The sequence below is a fragment of the Poromitra crassiceps genome (genome assembly GCF_964638095.1).
Source record: "Poromitra crassiceps genome assembly, chromosome: 3".
NCBI lineage: Eukaryota > Metazoa > Chordata > Actinopteri > Beryciformes > Melamphaidae > Poromitra > Poromitra crassiceps.
The window spans coordinates 1,822,501-1,844,662 of NC_139625.1; the positions used below are offsets into that span (position 1 = coordinate 1,822,501).

Here is a 22,162-nt window from a genome sequence, read left to right on the forward strand (position 1 = left end):
TTGATAAGAGTTTGTCCCAGGGTCCCCCATCTGATACGATTTTAGATGTTTTATTACAGAAAATGTATCATCATGACCAATATAGCCATAGCCTACATTCTGTCATTGTGTTACTTATGGTTGGAATTATAGTGAAAATAAATCATCCCCCTTTTTGCTGGGGACCCCCTGAAACCCCCTCAAGGGCCCCTGGGGGTCCTTGGACCCCCGCCCCCTTCCCGGAGAACCACTGCATCTAGATCAGAGTTTCCCAACCTTTTTTGAGCCCTTGAGCTGTTTTGCCATGCCAATAGTACCCCTCACTCATTAGTACCCCCTCACTCATGCGATTATGATTATCCTAAATTTGTCCTCTCATGAAACTTTTAGTATCTATCACACAACTGATTATTAAACAAAAATAAGTTCAGTTCATTAATACAATTCTGGTGGATTGAAAAAGTCTTCAGTTTTTACCAACACTGAGCGGACACGCGCACATATCATTTTAGAAATGGGCCTATGAAATGACATGGAATATTGTTTTCATCATTTTGGAAATAAATTTAACCCCCAATCTTTCCATTGTACCCCCTGCAAGCTGCTCAAGTACCCCGAGGGATACGTGTACCCCTGAATCACTGATCTATAAAACTGACAAGCACCTCTGTCAGAACAAGAGCTTTGACATTTAGTGATGGTGTTAACAACATACCTGTCCATCACCAGCCTCTAAGCCCCGCCCTCCCGGGCTCACCTGTCACTGCGGTCGCCATGGCAACAGAAAGCTCACTGTTGTGGGATTGTGAAACGGCAGTTAAACTTGTTTATGATTCATACACCGTCATTATGTTAGTATCCACACACTCACATTATGGGACATTAACTATGAACACTGCGGGTGTAATCAAAGGTGTGTGTGTGTGTGTGTGTGTGTGTGTGTGTGTGCGCGTGTGTGTGTGTGTGTGTCTGTGTGTGTGTCTGTGTGTGTGTCTCTGTGTGTGTGTGTGTGTGTGTGTGTGTGTCTGTGTGTGCGTGTGTGTGTGTCTGTGTGTGTGTCTGTGTGTGTGTGGTTTTACTTAAGTCAAAATTGGGGACACACCCAGGTGATTGGGGACTCTGTCTAGGCTTGTAGCTTTAGCTGCGGCCTCTATGGTTTTAACTATTTTGAAAACTGATGGAACGAGGTAGAAATGCCCTTCAATAGTCAGAGGGCATGCTATCTCATACCTTCTGGTTCTGCCCTTCACTGATGGGGTTCTGGACCAAAATATTTGACTGGTACTCTACAGTACCAGTCCTACAAAATAACCCTTTAGCCAGAGGCAGAACTCGCCATCTTCGGCTGCTCAGAGTCCTCTCTGAATTTCCCCACAGCTGTGCAACAATCTCTGACACTCGGGACAACTGTTTTGCAAAAAAACTCATTTTGAAGGAATGGAAGTCCTCCTCTTCCCCCTCTTTTCAGGTGTGGCTGATGGACGTGATCTCTGTTATACAGATGGAGAGACTCAGATACCTGAGAACCAACTCGCTTCAAAGGTTCTCGACTATTTGGGACCCTTTTTTGGCCTACTTTGATGAGGTTAAGGCTCGCCCGTCTGGTTTCTCGTGGACCCTTTGCGTGGGACCCCATGCACAATAACCATTACAGATAAAAGCACCTTATGCGACTGATAGCAACATGTTGTAATGTTGAACGTTGATGATGTAGGTTTTGTTTTGTTTTATTTCCTGTGTCTGAGCCTGTTTATTTGTCTTGTTTGTGTATTATTATTGTTCTATAAAAAAAAAGAAAAAAAAATTGAAAAAAAAAAAGAAAGAAATGTCCTTCAATATGCCATGATGCCAGCTATATGGTGAGGACAAATCACGTACGTTACTTATTGTCACACCTTTAGTCAGAGCCTACTTAGTGCTGCTGCTGACAAGGAGTCACTTGATTCTTGCAATGCCAACACCCAGACAAGCATTTATATGTTTGGGCTCTTTAAGTGGTCGACTAACAATATCCCCCCAGTCCCCAGTTAAAAGGGTCCCGAGTTAAAAGGTGTGATGCACCAGAGCTGAGGTGGTCTGCTGTTTAGACAGCGAGTAAACCACAATGTTAAAGGCTGTGTGTGTGTGTGTGTGTGTGTGTGTGTGTGTGTGTGTGTGTGTGTGTGTGTGTGTGTGTAGTGTGTGTGACGTTTCAGTTTATGATCGCTTGTTAAACACATGAGATGCTGTGTTCAACATCTGTTAATAGACAATTAGCACCGGCGCCACCTATAACAGCCACCTGATGTTGGTTTAGGAGCTGGACAGAAACGCGAGAATTAGAACGAGTTTATTACTGAGGAAGATTACAAACATTCACGTGTTTCTTGTCCCATCTGAGCGCTGTGGGTAAACATCTGACCTCCATAGGCACCATATACATCAGAGGTCCTCAAATGTTTTTCAGCCAAGGACCCCTTACAAGATTAGAAAATATACCGGCGACCCCCTCATTCTGATTTGTGATTTTGGGCTAAGCTTAATTGTTTCCACGGTAACGTGCTTGACTTTTAAATTGATAGGTTTGTTAGATTAGAATGTAATCCATGAACCCATTTTAGATTGAAAGCATAAAATATTTGCGTTGAACTATGAAGATTTTGCAAAAAAGAAAAAAGTTTTTATTTTCATTTTCCTGAAAACTTTTCGCGGACCCCCTGGCAAAGTGCCACGGACCCCTGGGGGGCCCCCGGACCCCCATTTGAGAACCACTGATATATACATTGATTGACCTTGCTTCTGTGGGAATCAAGCAAACATGTCTGTTTGATGAGCTGGAGAAAGGCACGTGACTGGGCTCAGACATCAGGTGACTGGGCTCAGACATCAGGTGACTGGGCTCAGACATCACGTGACTGGGCTCAGACATCAGCTGACTGGGCTCAGACATCACGTGACTGGGCTCAGACATCAGCTGACTGGGCTCAGACATCAGGTGACTGGGCTCAGACATCAGGTGACTGGGCTCAGACATCAGCTGACTGACTGGGCTCAGACATCAGGTGACTGGGCTCAGACATCAGGTGACTGGGCTCAGACATCAGCTGACTGGGCTCAGACATCAGCTGACTGGGCTCAGACATCAGGTGACTGGGCTCAGACATCAGGGATTCCCAAACATCAAAACTAGTGAACAATGCGCACTTTCATCTTCACGTTGTATTGAAAGAGACTGAATGATCGCTGCATGTAAAATCTAACAAGAGCATCCCCACACACACACACACACACACACACACACACACACAGACATGCATGCGTATTGCCTATGCGCTTTATGGGTGGATTTCCCTCAAGTTTCCCCTGTGAACGCCTTGTTTCGCTACCCTCCCAGAATGCATCATTAGCATTCGGCGGCGACCCGCCGACCTTTGACCTCCGCCGCGTCCGCTCCCTTTTGTCCGCCTGTTTCCAGAGCGACCGACACACACAAAGAATGATGCTCCGTGTTTTGTCCACCTGTCTGAACGAGTTTAGAGCTCAGTCGTCCTCATTGTCACTCTTCATGTCAACCCATTCTCTCTGCGCTGGGGAATGTCACCTTTCATTGGGTCAATGGTGGCAGTAGTCTGCGAGCCAGACACTGACTGGCTCCTGGCTGTGCTTTTAAAGACATGATGATCTGTTATTAAGCCTATGTGGAAACCAAGCGCAGTTACCCCCCCTTTACACCTGCTTTTCAAATGCGACCTGTATCCGGATAAGTTATCTGGATAACGGTCGCATTTATAAACCGCGTGTAAATGGGGTGAAAGAGATCTGATCACAATGTGAGCCAGCCTACCTCCAGATGTGGTCAGTAAAATCTGATCACATCCTGATGACGATGCATTATTGAGGCCATTTACACCTGGCGTTAACATGCGTTTTCTGCCATCAGATTGCAGAAATGGGAGTCCTCTCAATCCGCATAAAGTTGCTGTATCCAGATTGAGAGGACACATTGCATTTACACTTGTGTGTACACAATGCATCCCTGACCACCTCCGGAGGTGGTTTGGCCGATCAGATTGCAATCCTTCTTCAATGTGTCTTGTCTCACTTACACGTTGCATTAGCATGCATTTTTCCTTGTCCAGATACAGGTTACATTTAAAAACCAGGTGTAAATGGGGGGTTATAGTAGTGAATCTTCTACCAAGAGTCACGATTTGGGTCAGAAATAAACTTGAGGAATGGAAAAAATTATTCAAAGTTTAGCATTCATTTTCCAAGATTTATGCATGTGATCCAAGATATATTTCCATAGCAGATTTGTTTAAAAGGGTTTCTAAAGAGGGCTGGACTACAGCACATCTGGCTCCTCAGAAACATAGAAGCTGCTTGCACTAGTTCCATCTTCCTGGCATGACTAGTGAATGAAATGAAAATGAAACAGAATTCCAAGTGTAAACCATGGCTTCAACATTTATTCAACCATTTCAAACAGACCACACACTATTAGAAATATTAAGTGCCGCATGTCATACAAAAAAACAGTTTTCTGTACAATGGACAATATCAACGTTCCAATGCGTCTCAGAAAAACAATAGGTATAAATACAAAACAAATTATGTACAGTTACAACAAAACAAAAAAAAACTCAAAACACTACAGATTTCTGAATTCACAATTTCTAATCTACAATGTAAAACATACACACACACCCTGACACCCATTCCCCAAACTGTCAAATACACACAAACACACGCTTTCAAGTTTTCTTAGGACAGGACAGTTAGCTTATCGCCTGCAGTATAGAGGGAAAGCCAAAAAAAATACATCAGCATGAAATTCAAACTTAATGCCCCGTTTTGATTTGAACGACAGGTAAAAACTCTCTGATCTCATGTCTTGAACTTTGAACATTTTTAAAACAACCACATGGGACAAACATTCATGTGATGAAAATCAAAACAGTACAGATACAAAGTCCCCATTGTTTCTGCTGCTATCGGATCAAAACACTTCCTCCATTTCAACACAAGGGGAGAGAGAAAATAAACCTCTTATTAACTTTAATGACATCAATTAACCCCCCCTCCCACATCATTACTATTATCATTCACTACAGACTGTCTGCGTTCACTACAGACTGTCTGCATTCACTACAGACTGTCAGTGTTCACTACAGACTGTCTGCGTTCACTACAGACTGTCTGCATTCACTACAGACTGTCTGCATTCACTACAGACTGTCTGCATTCACTACAGACTGTCTGCGTTCACTACAGACCGTCTGCGTTCACTACAGACCGTCTGCGTTCACTACAGACCATCTGCGTTCACTACAGACTGTCTGTGTTCACTCCAGACTGTCTGCGTTCACTGCAGACTGTCTGCGTTCATTACAGACCATCTGCGTTCACTACAGACCGTCTGCGTTCACTGCAGACCGTCTGCGTTCACTACAGACTGTCTGCGTTCATTACAGACCATCTGTGTTCACTACAGACTGTCTGCGTTCACTACAGACCGTCTGCGTTCACTACAGACTGTCTGCGTTCATTACAGACCATCTGTGTTCACTACAGACCGTCTGCGTTCATTACAGACCGTCTGCGTTCACTACAGACCATCTGCGTTCACTCCAGACTGTCTGCGTTCACTCCAGACTGTCTGCGTTTACTACAGACCGTCTGCGTTCACTACAGACCGTCTGCGTTCACTACAGACCGTCTGCGTTCAATACAGACTGTCTGCGTTCACTCCAGACTGTCTGCATTCACTCCAGACTGTCTGCGTTCACTACAGACCGTCTGCGTTCACTAGGTAGCCATTATCTGTCAATAACAGGAGACCTATTAGCTTTGGCTGTGGGTCCAGTATGGGCATTCAGAGCCTTGCACATTGGGTCACACATTGCAGTGACAAACACAGCCGTACCCTGGCCTGACAAACACAGCCGTACCCTGGCCTGACATCCACCTTAAGGCAGGACAGAGCAGCCCTGATTATATAGAAGCTATACAAGCACCTTCAGAACCGGATGTCTGACTCAAATCCATTCTCAATTTTCACAATGATAGACACAAATCTTCTGTCTCGTTTTCAACCTGTATCTAAGGATGAACCAGACTGAACAAGACCTTCTACCTCCTTCACAGATAAACATGGCAGAACTTTGGTCTTTTTGCTTATTCTCCATCTGGTCAGACTGTATACATGTCTGTGGTGAAGATACTGTACTCGGGACAGGTTCCTAAAACACACCATGTGTGTGTGTGTGTGTGTGGCTCCTGGTAGCTTTAGCTAAAACACACCCTGTGTGTGTGTGTGGGGCTCCTGGTAGCTTTAGCTAAAACACACCCTGTATGTGTGTGTGTGTGTGTGTGGCTCCTGGTAGCTTTAGCTAAAACACACCCTGTATGTGTGTGTGTGTGTGTGTGTGTGTGTGTGGCTCCTGGTAGCTTTAGCTAAAACACACCCTGTATGTGTGTGTGTGTGTGTGTGTGTGTGTGTCTCCTGGTAGCTTTAGCTAAAACACACGCTGTATGTGTGTGTGTGGCTCCTGGTAGCTTTAGCTAAAACACACCCTGTATGTGTGTGTGTGTGTGTGTGTGTGTGTGTGGCTCCTGGTAGCTTTAGCTTACACTCATCCAGTGATTGAATCCTGTAAAAAGCTGCACGGCAGTTAAAGCTGACATAATACAAGGCTGCCCCCTATGGGCCAAAGAGTGGTACAAGTATTTAGACTTTGGAAAGGGAGAGAAAAAAGATTCCTGAGTTATCCACTGTAAACACCGCCCCAATCCTTTAGCTGCTGATGTGATCTGCATAACAAACATTATCCTCTTAATCAGAGCAATATGATTTGACAAGATCAAAGCCCCGCCCCCGCCCTGGTTGCACACACACACACACCAGTGTCAATCTCAGCCCAAACCCCGCCTCTTATCATCTCACTACTATAATAAGGCGGTCGGGTTCCCGCGGTTCGCGCACTTGAGCGGGCGAGGCACGCCAGAAATGCGCAAAGCACGCAATATTTCTAGTATTTATTAAAATACTATACATACAAATGATCTTTGCTTTATAAAAAATAAAATGTTAATAATTCCCCTTTGGAATCGAAGGACAGAACAACAGTCATGGCTAACGAACGATGGCTTCATAGTGTAACGTTTCCAACCGCCAAGAGGGCATTGAATGAAATAGCCCCGCCCCCTTCATGTAACCCTCAGCTCTTCAGCAGGTCCCCCAGATCGTAGGTGTCAAAGAAGTCGGACACGCCCTCTCCGTCCTCCAGGCTCCAGAGGTAGTCTTCATGATCCAGGGGTGGAGAGAAGCTGACGAAGGGGGTGCTGGGGTCCGGGGTGAAGGGGGTGCAGGGCAGCTGGTCCTCGGTCATCTGCAGCAGGCTGGGGGGCAAGCCCAGAAGACCCTCCACGTCCAGCAGAGAGGAGGTGGAAGGGGCCGGGGCCGCTGTGGACAGTTCGGCTGTTGGCGAGGGGAGACAAGTGCAGAGCAGAGCGTTTTGTTAACCTTTTACAGCGGGAATCTTAAGAGTACCGGTATATGCTTAAAAGAGGAAGATCTTTCCCATCTTAAAGAGAGTTGATTATTTGCTAGCTGCACTGAGGGGGAACTAAAATCAGGGAGCCCAACTGTGAGCTACAGGATCAACAAGTCATCCAAATTAATATCGCGGGTGCCCCCTTTGTGGCCCGCAAAGGAATTGTAAAAAAATTATAATAATAAAAAATAAAATATATATATATATATTTTTTTTACAGTGCACCTGAATGCAACATGCAAGATACCCACTGAATAAGTGTCCAAATGTTCATGTCATTCTGGCCAATACTCCACTTCTGTTATAGCATTTCAGTCTGGAATATGGAATATCTTTCAATAATCTATGATTTAGCTGCTAAATGTTCAAATACCGCCGTCTGCTCGCTACCCAGGCACTTATGTATGTACTTAACCTAACTAACTTAACCTAACTATCCGGTGTGCACAAGATTGTCAGACTAAACTCCGGCTGACACCCCAAAAACCTACAATCCGCTACAGAAAAATGTATATTGTTTGTTTATTAACTGGCCCCTGGCCTTCTATCATTTCACGAAAGTGGCCCCCGGGCAAAGCAAGTTGAGTATCCCTGCTATAGACTCTATAGGATATAGTATAGAGCAGTGATTCCAAAACTGGGGTAGGCATATCCGTAGGGGTACGTGGAGGTACTACAGGGGGTACTTCACAAAGGGGGAAATCTGCTCAGGAGGCACTAATTGCAACTCTTTCACTCCATTTATTATTTTATATATATATATATATATATATTTATACTAGGGCTGGGACTTTAATGCGTTCATTTCGACGAATTAATTACAGAAAAAAATGCGTTAAAGAAATTAACGCATTTTAACTCATTGAGTGCCAAGGACGTCGATCGACGTCAAAGTAAATAGTGACGTAGAGTGCCAAGGACGTCGATCGACGTCAAATGCGTTTTTTGACGGTGGGACGTGGATCAAAGCCTCAGGCATCTCCTGTACAAATATGGGAGCTATTGAAGGTGTATAACCTATTTTACGGACTCATTAGGTGGCGACAGTGCTCTCCAGATTAGAGAAAGGTCCGGAAAACAGCTGGAAAAAGCAGTGATCAAAGAGAAACCGATGCATGCTGCAGCCAGAGCCATATAGATTGCTCTGTCTGCAGCTGACGTTGGCTGCGCACAGCAGTCAATCCGCTCCCACAACTGAGCCCCCCCTCTGCCTCTGTCTGTCTGTCTGTCTGCATAGTTTATCCACACGATTAGCCGCCAGAAAGGCAGCACCCGACGCCGAAGGGCCAAACCTTTCCCTGCAGTCCGGTTTGGCATTTCCGTGTCGTGCTGGGAACAAAAACGGAGCGCTCCGAAAATAGAGTGGGTGCGTGTTGGCTGTGTTTAGTGTGGGGAGGAGTTTGCAGCTGAGGGGGGGAGAGGGGGAGAGGGGGGTGGGGCACGCAGGGCATCACACAACTACACCACGTCACTACATCAGAAAATATTATCTTCAGAGTCAGTGAATGTGCTTGAAATGCTTCATTTCACAAAAGGCGGAATATCTCAGCTAATAATTTGAAACGCCTGTATTTGCTCAAAACGACCTATCTTCTCCGGCTCATAACTAAAGAACGGAAAATGGTATCAATAAACTTTTTTTTGCTGATGATACAATAGAGCCAGCTCGTTCTTTGTGCGTATTCGGTGTTTACATAGTAATATCACACAATATTCTGTGGGCCTCGAGAAATCACTGAAAACGCTCTGAAAACTCTGGCACTGGGAGCGTCCGTTCTCCAAAAGTGGCTGGCACTCAATGAGTTAATCACACTTTATTTTTGCACTACAGAGACCACGGAACGGCACGTTGCTCAGTGGATGAATTCCAGGCATATCAATCATACCGATGCACAACGTCGTGCATTGAGTCACATCAGACAGCAAAGCCCCACATGTGGGAAGTGCGCTGTAACGACAAACATTCGCATATCAGCACTTCAAGCCTCCGTTATCACCTCAATGCTAAACATGTTGCAGCTAGCGTGGAAGCCAGAGGTACGTGTAAGGGTTAATGCACGACGAGGTGTCCATTATCACTTTTTAAGGAACGCGAGAAGCGTGAAAAAGAAACGATAGACCAGTTGCTGTTGCCGTGTTGTTGCGTTGCTGTTGCCGTGCTGTTGCGTTGCCGTCCACCGCCATTGATTCCTCAAAATACCCTATAATCCTGCATGTAGTTACGTTCGGCCATTTACACATATTATCTTCCCATGTGTCCACTGTCAACGGGTGTGGGATAGACACTCTTTCGTTAGACAGGAGACTCTGAGAATCAATGATCCCAAGTTTGCATTTTTCAGGCGGGCGCTATCTTTATCTTTATCTTTATTACGGATCCCCATTAGTCATCACCGCAGCAACAACTACCGTAAATTCCGGACTATAAGCCGCGGCTTTTTTCCCGTTTTTTGGCCCCTGCGGCTTATATAACGGTGCGTCTTATCTATGGATTTTTTCAGAAAAAAAAAAAAAAAAAAAAAAAATCTCTCTTTTTTAGCACTCTTTCTAACTATAAATCCACTTCTGTTTTAATTTCCTCTCTTGCCCTCTTTTCACCACACCGCGGACACTGTGTGCACTGTAAAAATAAACAACGGTGGTGTTGTGTTATGTTGTTTTGTTGAAATGTTACGGTAATACGGTAAATGGGAGCTTCCTCAAACAGCCATCTCTTTCCCGACAATCCCCTCTGTGCGTGACCACTTACATATGGTAATTACGGTAAGCAAACGGCCACAAGCCCATCAACTCCCTCCCCCGACTACCAGGAGAAAATCACAAACTTCGGCGAATTCACACAAAGGAAGATCAAGGAATATTCCATCGAACCGGAGCAGATCATAAATATGGATGAAGTGCCTTTGACGTTCGACCTGCCACTCACTCGGACTGTTAACAAGAAGCGCCCTGGAGGATTCTTTCACCAAAAAAAAGCTTTGCTCGTTCTCGACAGCATGAGAACGAGCAGTAGATGATCATGAGGTGGTTTTTCAGACGTGTCGATATAGCAGTTTATCGCAAAAGTGTAATGGAAACACATTTTTCGCATTTGCACGTCATGTGACCCATATTATCCCTTGGAAAAGGAGCGGAAAATAAGTTTGGTAAGTAAGGTTCGATAGCCGTGTCAAAACCTCCGCAGCAAGTGGAAAACTTTGAAGCAACGCTACCTAGCAGAAAGACGAGTGTTGTGCAAAAGCGTAGCCGGGCAAATTAGATAATGTTTAATGGCAGAAATCGGTCCATGGTGACAGCAGGCTGCCTGTGTGCGCGCATTTGGCACAGCGGCGAGATGAGAGGATGAAAAGCACACACTGGTGCGGTGGTGCTGTCTGAAGTGAATACAGTGACTGTGAGTAGGCTAATACATTGCACACGTTTCAGGTGCAATTATAGAACCAAATCAGCCTTTTCCCCCCTCCATCTCTAAATCGGACCAGTTGTAGGCTATTAGGCTACCTTTTTTCCTCTGCCTGTTGCGCTGACTGCATTCACGCAGCCAGCAACATTTTGCGACTCATTTTCTTTTGAATTGATAATCAGGCTCGTTTATATGCATTGTAACTTCATGTTGGGATTTCCATTGACCATTGGTTGGATTTGAGCATGCAGGGGACGGGATATGGGGCAGATCCCCGTGCGTAATCACTGTGGCAGCTGCTGCAACGGGGAATCACTCAAACGCAACTTCAATGGAAACGCCTACAAGTCGCAATTGTACATTGTCGAAGTTGTAGAAATATCGCAATTCTTTTGCGAAAAACTGTAATGGAAACACAGCTATAGATGAAGAGGAGTTCGTTGGTTTTGAGTGACAATGAAGGAGAGAGGAGAGTGGTTGACGAAGCCACCCTGAACCTGTTCGTTTCCGACACTGAAGATGAGGACTTTGGTGGTTTCAGTAAGCAGGAAGAAGAGGAAGACGAGCATTAGTGACTTGACTTCTCTGGTTACAGGTTTGCTGCACATATAGCCTATTGTTGTGTGATTTTGTCTGGGGATTAGTGACCTGACTTTTGTTTTGTTTTGTTGAAATGTTAATAAATGGGAGCTTCCCCAAACAGCCATCGCTTTCCCGACATTCCTCTCTGTGCACGAACCCTTTCATATGGTAATTAAACATCAAAACACCCGCGGCTTATAGACCGGTGCGGCTTATAGAAGAAAAAAATAGTCAATTTTGGTCCCGCGGCTTATACACCGGTGCGTCTTATAGTCCGGAATTTACGGTAGTCTTCCTGGGGTCCACACACAACAAAAACAATACATACATACATACATACATAACATCGCATATAAAAATACATTCAATGCACTAACATAGTATCACTATCAAATCACAAAAATACAATAAAAGGAATTAAATTCTCAAACAGTCATATCCTTAGTGTACATTACAGTAGGCCTATCTATATTTTAATGTAAACTTATTTCTTTTTGTCTTAATGCTGTTTTCAATTTCTTTTTAAAACTTATCTTACTGGTAATCTGTGTTAGATGTACTGGCAATTTGTTCCAATGTGACATGGCTCTATATAACACAGTTTTCTTCGCTGCATTTGTTTTTGGTAATGGCAGTATGAAATTTTCACCACAGGCATGTCTAGTATTATAATTGTGTCGATCATAAGTGCATGTTAGTTGTGAATACAAACAGATAGGTTCTCTTGAGATATAGATATTCCTAAGAAACAAGATCAGGCTGCAATCCAGTCTGTCTTCCACCTTCAACCACGACAGCTTGGTATGCATCCCTTCCACACTGTTTCTCATTGAGCAGTTCAGGGCCAGCCGTGCCGCTCTGTTCTGAGTGAGCTGGATCTTATTGAGCTCTTGTTTTGAGGCATTAGACCAGAGAGCTGGACAGTAATCAAGGTGGGAGAGAACTAATGATTGTATCACTTGTTTCAGTATCAGATCAGTTAGAAGAGAACTACACCTTCTGATGATTGAAATACCTCTGCTCATTTTGGCAACCACATTGTTGGTGTGAGTTGACCATGAGAGAGTTCCATCAAGTGTGACACCCAATAGCTTTGCCTCTCTAACTTGCTCAATAATGGTTCCGTCTAGAGATATACTTAGCTTCTCTTCTTTTCTCAAAGCATGCTTGGATCCCAATATTAGACTCTTGGTTTTTGAGATGTTTAACTTCAGCCTGTTTTCAGACACCCACATAGACACTAGGTCCAATTCTCTCTGAAGGACTTTGTTAAGCTCTTCTATCTTGCCTGCTGATGCATACATTGTAGTATCATCAGCATACATAATCATAGATGTATTTTCTAATACACATGGCAAATCATTTGTATCTATGGCTACTACGCTAGTACCTTACGCTTCTCTGTATTCACAAACACCGGAAGAGACAGACATATCGCGGCCGAGTCCGGAAGCAAACCGGAAGTGCCCAGGAAACTTGTCTATAGGCACTCTTTACAAGAGTAGGGGTGTAACCCCCGAAATCGAATTGGCTCTTTCAGTCCAAACACCATGCCCTCTCGCAGATCTCTCCATCTCCATTGACAACACCACTGTACTTCCCTCCCAAACAGCTAAGAACCTTGGGGTGATCCTTGACAACCAGCTGTCTTGCTCTGCCAACATAGCTGCTACAGCACGCTCCTGTAGGTTCTCTCTCTACAACATCCGCAAAATCCGTCCCTTTCTCACAAGAGAAGCGACTCAACTCCTGGTCCAGTCTCTTGTCTCCTCCCGCCTGGACTACTGCAACGTGCTCCTGGCTGGCCTACCTGCCACCGACATCCGACCACTTCAGCTCATTCAGAACGCTGCAGCCCGTCTGGTATTCAACCAACCCAAATTCTCTCACGTCACTCCCCTCTTCCAGGAGCTCCACTGGCTTCCCATCTCGGCTCGCATCAAATTCAAGACACTGGTACTGGCCTACAGGGCAGTACACCAGTCAGCTCCCCTGTACCTGCAATCCATGGTCAGGTTCCAAACCTCTCAGCGCTCCCTTCGCTCCTCCACCAGTGCAGGTCGCCTCGCCCCTCCTTCGCTACGGGGGCTTAAAAGTCGCTCATCCCGATCTCGACTCTTCTCGTCCCTGGCACCTCAATGGTGGAATGAGCTTCCACCTTCGGTCAGGACTGCTGAATCACTGCCGATCTTTCGGAAAAGACTAAAGACGCACCTTTTCAGGCTCCATCTGGGCCCTTCTTGATCTAACTTCGTTCTCTCTCTTTCCTTATTAAAAAACAAAAAAAAAAAAAACACTAACCTTGTACCACTAACCTAAACTTGTACCACTGTTCCTTCAGAAGTTGTAGTTATCACAGACTGTGCTCCATAGTTGATTGTTCTATTGCTGACAAAAAATGTGTTATTGTAAGTCGCTTTGGATAAAAGCGTCTGCCAAATGACGTAAATGACGTAATGTGAAACTGGCTGCTGTGCATCACCCAGGTGGGGGCTACATCGTTCGCTCGATCGTTAATAATTTGATCGATCAAACTATTTTAAACCGATTAATCAACCATGTAGGCTATGTGCTATTTTCTCTTTTTTATTTTCTTTGCTGAAATGATTTAACACCACAAGGGTGAAATGTAACTTTCACTGCTCATACAAAGGAAGAAATAAACCAAGCTAGCAGACAGAAAGTCCAGGGTGGAGAATTACACCCAAAAAGACAACAGTAAACATTATAAACATTATAATACAATGTTGAAATACGTCACGTCCACAAGCACAATGACAGCTAATACAGGACGTTTAGTAGGTTGATCAACTTGTTGGGTCGGCCTAAAGACACGTGTCAAAACCTGCATTTTCTATTTTCTTTCTTTTTTTTTTTTTTAAATATAATGATTAATCGATCGTTAACATGACCAATTATTACGATTATGGAAATTGACAGCAATTTGCATCCCTACTCCACATCGCGGGTGGATGAGTTCCCAAACTTACTCTCCATAGGCTCCTGTTTGACGGTGTAGCTGGCGGGGGCCAAGGCGGGACAGAGGGCCTGAGGTAGGGGTTGCGGCGGGTATTCCTTTTTGGGCGTGGTCACGTTCTTAACGGGGCTGGCGTCCTCCAGACCTTCCTCCGGACACAGGTACACCTCAATGGGCCCGTTTTTACTTTTGAGATAGATCTGCAGCGAGCCCTGCTGTGAGGAGAGAGAGAGAGAGAGAGAGAGAGAGAGAGAGAGAGAGGTCAGGATGCTGAGGAGAAGAAGGAGGAACACAGAAGAACGTGGGGGGAAATCAAGACTGGAGTGCTGTGCTCTCTCCTCACCCCCGCTGACTCGGGCACCTCCAGCTTGGTCTCTGCGGGGGCTTTGACACAGATGACCGTCTGGTCCCGCAGACTGGCTATGGAGCGGATGTCCTGGTACGTCACGTAGCCCAGCGTGCAGGGGTAGGGGTCAAGGATCACATCAGCAGACATTTAGCAGGGTTATAGGCCTGGGTACAGATGTATGTACACTCGGGGGGGGGGAATCACCACGATACGATTTTTTAATTTTTATTTAACCAGGTCGGTCCCATTGAGATACAAAGACCTCTTTTTCAAGGGAAGCCTGGCCAAGATAGCAGCATGAAAGAAATAAAGTTACAACATTAAAACAGACAAACACCAACGGCACAAACATGCAATAAAACAGGCAAAAGCAGTTACAACGTTCATAAAAAAAACATGTGCAAATACGAAAATAATCTACTTCTATGACCTTCATTAGATTTTTGAAAGTTCCAAGTGGAACAAGTTCCTTCAGTTTGAGGTTGCTCTGAAGTGAGTTCCAAGCTGTCGGGGCAGAATACATGAAAGCATGTTTGCCAAGATCCGTACGGATTTTGGGGACATTTAGCTGGTAGTCATCGGTTGAGCGTAAGCGGTAATTACTGTGGGCTCTAGAAATATAGCCACAGAGGTACGGTGGAATTAATCCAAGGATGGATTTATAGATAAACTATATTATCGCGATACGATAGTATTGCGCTATTGTGACATATTGCGATTTATTGCCTTTTTTTTTATTGCAAATGTTGTCCCCCGAGGTGTTTTTTTTTGGTCAACATCTGTTTGATCTGATGAGAACGTTTCCAGTCTGTTCATCTTTGTTATTGCAGTGAGATGGGATTGTCAAGCAGCCAGACTCTCAACATAATGACAATTCATATCATAACATATCGTGATACTTGGCATTCGTGCGGTATGATATATTGCCACACAACATATCGCGATACTTTGCTACACACACACACACACACACACACACACACACACACACACACACACACACACACACACGTAAAGGATATCTCTGACTGTCTTTGTGTTCGGTGAGCTGTTTGAGCTGTGTACTGCTGGAGTGGATCAGGTCGTCCAGCGCTCTCTCTGCTCTCTCCAGGTCGCCAAGCTCTTTCCTCAGGGCGCGCGCCTTCTCCCCTCCACCTGCACCACCCTCAAACACACCTCCAACCCTGGAGGAGAACACACACACACACACACACACACACACACACACACACACACACACACACACACACACACAACAGTTAGTGCCAGTCTGATTGCATACAGCAAACAAAACAAACACAAATCTTATTCTAATATTAATATCCTACAGTGGTGTTAAAACTTCTGCTCAAGTAAAACTTCTGCCTGCCCAAGTTTTAGAGAAATCGATTCTAACCCAACCAGCAGAAACAAGCTGCTGAGGGTTTACCTGAAATACACGTTATTAGGAACACCTGTGTTACACCTGCTTACTCGTGCAATTATCCATTCAGCCAATCACGTGGCAGGCGGCAGTGCAATGCATAAGATCGTGCAGATACAGGTTGGCAGCTTCAGGCAACGTTCACATCAAATATCAGAATGGGGGGAAGAAAGGCATGGCTGTTGGTGCCAGACGGGCTGATTCTGATTTGAGTATTTCTGAATCGGCTGATCTCCTGGGATGTTCATGCTCAACAGAGTTTACAATCAAGTTTGAAACCGAGTTTAAACAGAATGGGGCGAAAAAGAAAAGTTGGAACGCCTTGTTGATGAGAGGTCAGAGAATGGTCAGACTGCTCACCGGCCAGCCTGGCCACACCAGTCTGGTCCTTCTCCTGATACATGATACCTACCATCACAGTATTAGAACAGGGTATATGCAGGACTTCAATTCAATACGTTTTATTAAAGTCGAGCTGAACCCAAAAATGACTTTTCTTTTCTTTTAGTTCAAATACCTGGGTATGCAGTGCACCTATTTAATAATGTATGTATCGAATTTCTTTAGTTTTTCACACTTTTTCACATCAAAAGTTCATTTTTCAAGATTTCATTGATAACAGTAATTTACAGTTTGCTGACGTCACCCAGTACTATCAAATTGCTACCCCATTTCAACCAATCATATCACGACATGCAGCTGTCAATCAAATCTTCATTTCAGGATAATTTTCTCTTCCAAATGAAGGGGAAAATGGCGCCTAGTGCCTGTCATCTGGCAGAGTTTCTAGCCCATAAACTAACTACTAACTTGAGCAATTATGCAAACTAAATCAAACGGTAATGTCTAAGAATGCAAAGAAATGTAACTGGCTCGTTAAAAGTCGCATTCCAGGAATATTATTTACAGCAATAGCGATATTGGCGCGCGCCTCGCCGCCTCACAGAGAGCCTGGTTGTCAGGGGTCGCACCTCGGAGATTCCAGGCCGACGGGCTGCACTCTCCGCTCGGCAACACGAAGGCAGCTAGAGACGATATAGAGTACGGCAGGGATGATGTATTTTTGTAGGCTTAACCAGAAATTGCCGCGATTTTGGTTCGTCAGTGGAAGCGTTTTCTAACAATCGCATTTAAAAAAAGAACGCATTTACGTTCCAAAAGTCATAAAAGTTATTCACGTTTGTGAAGATTATCCTGCTGAACCCAAATTCGCACTCCCATAAACTTGTTCACCACAGAGCTTATTTGATGCATTGAAGTGAAATGACCATTCTAAACCCCCATAGACTTTTCTCCTGACGAACCCAAGCGCTATATCGTATCGGCCGATATGGTGCGCCGATATTGTTTTTTTTTTTTTTTTTTAGTTATAGACAGCATGTTGTGTATATTTGATATTTTTTCTTAACTATTTGTTCTATTGTGTTTTTGTATTTCTAGTTATTTATAATTATTAAATTCCCAGTTAAGTTTACTGTTTCATTGCATTGAGTTTATTAATAAGCTGTAAAATATCCTGCCTACATTACATATTTCAATTCATGTCAACTCATATCTTTGTCAAGTGTTTGATATTTGAGGGTTGCTAATGTGGTTCCTCCTCTGGTCGTTAAGGGCGCCTGTTCGGAGGGAGGGGAACTGGTTGGAATAGCGTGATCCTCCCACCTGCTATGTCGTACCGGTGAAGCTTCCTCTGTCAGGTGAAAAGAAGCGGCTGGCTAACTGCCCATGTCTCGGAGGAAGCAAGGAGCCAGTTTTCGGCTCTCCCCAGATTGGCAGAGGGTGGAGCAGCAACCAGGATAAATAAATAAAAAAATTGCACTAATGGGGGATCAAAATTGGATAAAAAATAAATAAAAATAAAAATAAAAATTATAGCTGCTGCGCAGCAATGGGTCGTGGCCGGGCAAGTCTCAAGGCTTTGAGCTATTATGACATCACAATTGCTCGAATGACATCAGTGATGGCATCACAATTGCTTGACTGACTGATGACATCACAATTACAACCTAATTGCCATAGATAATTAAGGTAATTAGGCTATACACGGGGCCAGAATTCAACGTTTTGATGCACTGTGGGCTCAATTTTTGACTGATCGAAAATCTGTTTGATACTTTTGTGTAGGACAGTCGAACGATGCAGATGCTGAAGTTTGGTGTCGTTTGAAGAAAAAATGTGGGAGGAGTAGGGTTTAATTAGTTTTACAGTTTTTGCAATTTTGTGGTCTTTAGACTTAATAATTGGCCATAGGTTGCATTGTACAAAAGTTTCTCCTCATTTAGGCGCACATTTCGGTGAAAGTTGCAAAGCTGTAGCACGTATGCCTTCATTTTATGAATTTTCAAAGTTTGAAACTTTAGACGGTCGGTCGCTGTAGTGGTCGGTCGCTGTAGTGCCACCGTTAGGACTATTGGCCCCAAATTTGCGTCAAAGACGTTTGGCATGAGACTGGACCTTTGTGCAAAGTTTGGTTAGTTTTCATGCATGGGAAGTCGAACTTCCCGGGAGAAGAAGAATAATACAGGCAAATACAATAAGTGGCCCTGCCGCTTCGCTGGCCCGGCCACTAATAATATCGGCCGATATATCGATATCGGTATTTTTCTACTCCCTAATATCGGTATCGGCATCGGCCTCAAAAATCCAGTATCGGTCGGGCTCTAATTAAGACTTTTTAAGGGCCTTAATTTTCCCTAAATTGATTGATCAACTTTTAATACTTTGCAAGACCCCGCGGATAGTTGGATACCCTGTAATATGGTGTTCCTAATAAAGTACTCCAATGAGTGTATATGAATTATCTGAGCCAGTACAAATTATTCTGGGCAGGTACTTTCTGTCTATATTTCTATCTTCTCGTTGCTCTTTGGATCTTCCTGCACTCACATCCACTGGATGTTGTTCTTGGACTTCTTGCGGATCAGCTGCACTCCCTCCAGCACGTTGGTGATGTCATAGATGCGTCTCTTCTGCACCTCCAGAACCTCGGTGGCCCAGTTGAGGTCCAGGACGCCGTCCGGAGACTCCGCAATCAGACCCACAACCTTCTTGGTCAGCAGGCCCAGCGAGGTGTCGTACCGCGACCGGTCGCCTGGAGACTTTGGAGCTGAGCACAAACACACATGAGAAGGAGGACGATTAGACGCGGTGGTTCTCAAATGGGGGTCCGGGGAACCCCCAGGGGTCCGTGGCACTTTGCCAGGGATGTCCGCAAAAAGTTTTCAGGAAAATGAAAATAAAACATTTTTTTCTTTTGGCAAAAGCTTCAATTAAGCTTAGCCCAAAAATCACAAATCAGAATGAGGGGGTGCCCCCGGTATATTTTCTATCTTGTAAGGGGTCCTTGGCTGAAAAACATTTCAGAACCTCTGGATTAGAGATCAAACACAGGAGAAGAAGGAAGCGAAGCAAAAACAGATATAAAACAATAAGGATATTCAAACCTTTGAGTGTGCTCACTCCTCTCTCACATCTACAGTATCCTCCATGAGACTGTTACTCACTCCTCTCTCACACATCTACAGTATCCTCCATGAGACTGTTACTCACTCCTCTCTCACATCTACAGTATCCTCCATGAGACTGTTACTCACTCCTCTCTCTCACATCTACAGTATCCTCCATGAGACTGTTACTCACTCCTCTCTCACACATCTACAGTATCCTCCATGAGACTGTTACTCACTCCTCTCACACATCTACAGTATCCTCCATGAGACTGTTACTCACTCCTCTCACACATCTACAGTATCCTCCATGAGACTGTTACTCACTCCTCTCACATCTACAGTATCCTCCATGAGACTGTTACTCACTCCTCTCACATCTACAGTATCCTCCATGAGACTGTTACTCACTCCTCTCTCTCACATCTACAGTATCCTCCATGAGACTGTTACTCACTCCTCTCTCTCACATCTACAGTATCCTCCATGAGACTGTTACTCACTCCTCTCTCACACCTACAGTATCCTCCATGAGACTGTTACTCACTCCTCTCTCACACATCTACAGTATCCTCCATGAGACTGTTACTCACTCCTCTCTCTCACACATCTACAGTATCCTCCATGAGACTGTTACTCACTCCTCTCTCACACATCTACAGTATCCTCCATGATACTGTTACTCACTCCTCTCTCACATATACAGTATCCTCCATGAGACTGTTACTCACTCCTCTCTCACACATCTACAGTATCCTCCATGAGACTGTTACTCACTCCTCTCTCACATCTACAGTATCCTCCATGAGACTGTTACTCACTCCTCTCTCTCACACATCTACAGTATCCTCCATGAGACTGTTACTCACTCCTCTCTCACATCTACAGTATCCTCCATGAGACTGTTACTCACTCCTCTCTCACATATACAGTATCCTCCATGAGACTGTTACTCACTCCTCTCACACATCTACAGTATCCTCCATGAGACTGTTACTCACTCCTCTCACATCTACAGTATCCTCCATGAGACTGTTACTCACTCCTCTCTCACACATCTACAGTATCCTCCATGAGACTGTTACTCACTCCTCTCTCACATATACAGTATCCTCCATGAGACTGTTACTCACTCCTCTCACACATCTACAGTATCCTCCATGAGACTGTTACTCACTCCTCTCTCTCTCACATCTACAGTATCCTCCATGAGACTGTTACTCACTCCTCTCTCTCACATCTACAGTATCCTCCATGAGACTGTTACTCACTCCTCTCTCTCACATCTACAGTATCCTCCATGAGACTGTTACTCACTCCTCTCTCTCACATCTACAGTATCCTCCATGAGACTGTTACTCACTCCTCTCTCTCACATCTACAGTATCCTCCATGAGACTGTTACTCACTCCTCTCTCACACATCTACAGTATCCTCCATGAGACTGTTACTCACTCCTCTCTCACATCTACAGTATCCTCCATGAGACTGTTACTCACTCCTCTCTCTCACATCTACAGTATCCTCCATGAGACTGTTACTCACTCCTCTCTCTCACATCTACAGTATCCTCCATGAGACTGTTACTCACTCCTCTCTCACATATACAGTATCCTCCATGAGACTGTTACTCACTCCTCTCTCTCACATCTACAGTATCCTCCATGAGACTGTTACTCACTCCTCTCTCTCACATCTACAGTATCCTCCATGAGACTGTTACTCACTCCTCTCTCACATCTACAGTATCCTCCATGAGACTGTTACTCACTCCTCTCTCTCACATCTACAGTATCCTCCATGAGACTGTTACTCACTCCTCTCTCACACATCTACAGTATCCTCCATGAGACTGTTACTCACTCCTCTCTCACATCTACAGTATCCTCCATGAGACTGTTACTCACTCCTCTCTCACATCTACAGTATCCTCCATGAGACTGTTACTCACTCCTCTCACACATCTACAGTATCCTCCATGAGACTGTTACTCACTCCTCTCTCTCACATCTACAGTATCCTCCATGAGACTGTTACTCACTCCTCTCTCTCACATCTACAGTATCCTCCATGAGACTGTTACTCACTCCTCTCTCACACATCTACAGTATCCTCCATGAGACTGTTACTCACTCCTCTCACACATCTACAGTATCCTCCATGAGACTGTTACTCACTCCTCTCACACATCTACAGTATCCTCCATGAGACTGTTACTCACTCCTCTCACACATCTACAGTATCCTCCATGAGACTGTTACTCACTCCTCTCACACATCTACAGTATCCTCCATGAGACTGTTACTCACTCCTCTCACATCTACAGTATCCTCCATGAGACTGTTACTCACTCCTCTCTCTCACATCTACAGTATCCTCCATGAGACTGTTACTCACTCCTCTCTCACACATCTACAGTATCCTCCATGAGACTGTTACTCACTCCTCTCTCACATCTACAGTAT

General features: G+C 44.6%; 1 protein-coding gene across 1 annotated transcript in view; it reads right to left on the reverse strand.

Moving 5' to 3' along the window:
* Positions 1 to 7,178: 7,178 nt before the first annotated feature.
* e2f2 (E2F transcription factor 2) overlaps positions 7,179 to 22,162 on the reverse strand; it is a gene marked incomplete at both ends in the record, with an annotated part of 64,433 nt that continues 49,449 nt past the window's right edge. Inside the window, 5 exons of the mRNA XM_083633813.1 lie at positions 7,179 to 7,438; positions 14,490 to 14,688; positions 14,820 to 14,934; positions 15,833 to 16,009; positions 19,138 to 19,357. Coding sequence (XP_083489939.1) covers positions 7,179 to 7,438; positions 14,490 to 14,688; positions 14,820 to 14,934; positions 15,833 to 16,009; positions 19,138 to 19,357 — 971 coding nt within the window. The remainder of the gene's footprint in view (positions 7,439 to 14,489; positions 14,689 to 14,819; positions 14,935 to 15,832; positions 16,010 to 19,137; positions 19,358 to 22,162) is intronic.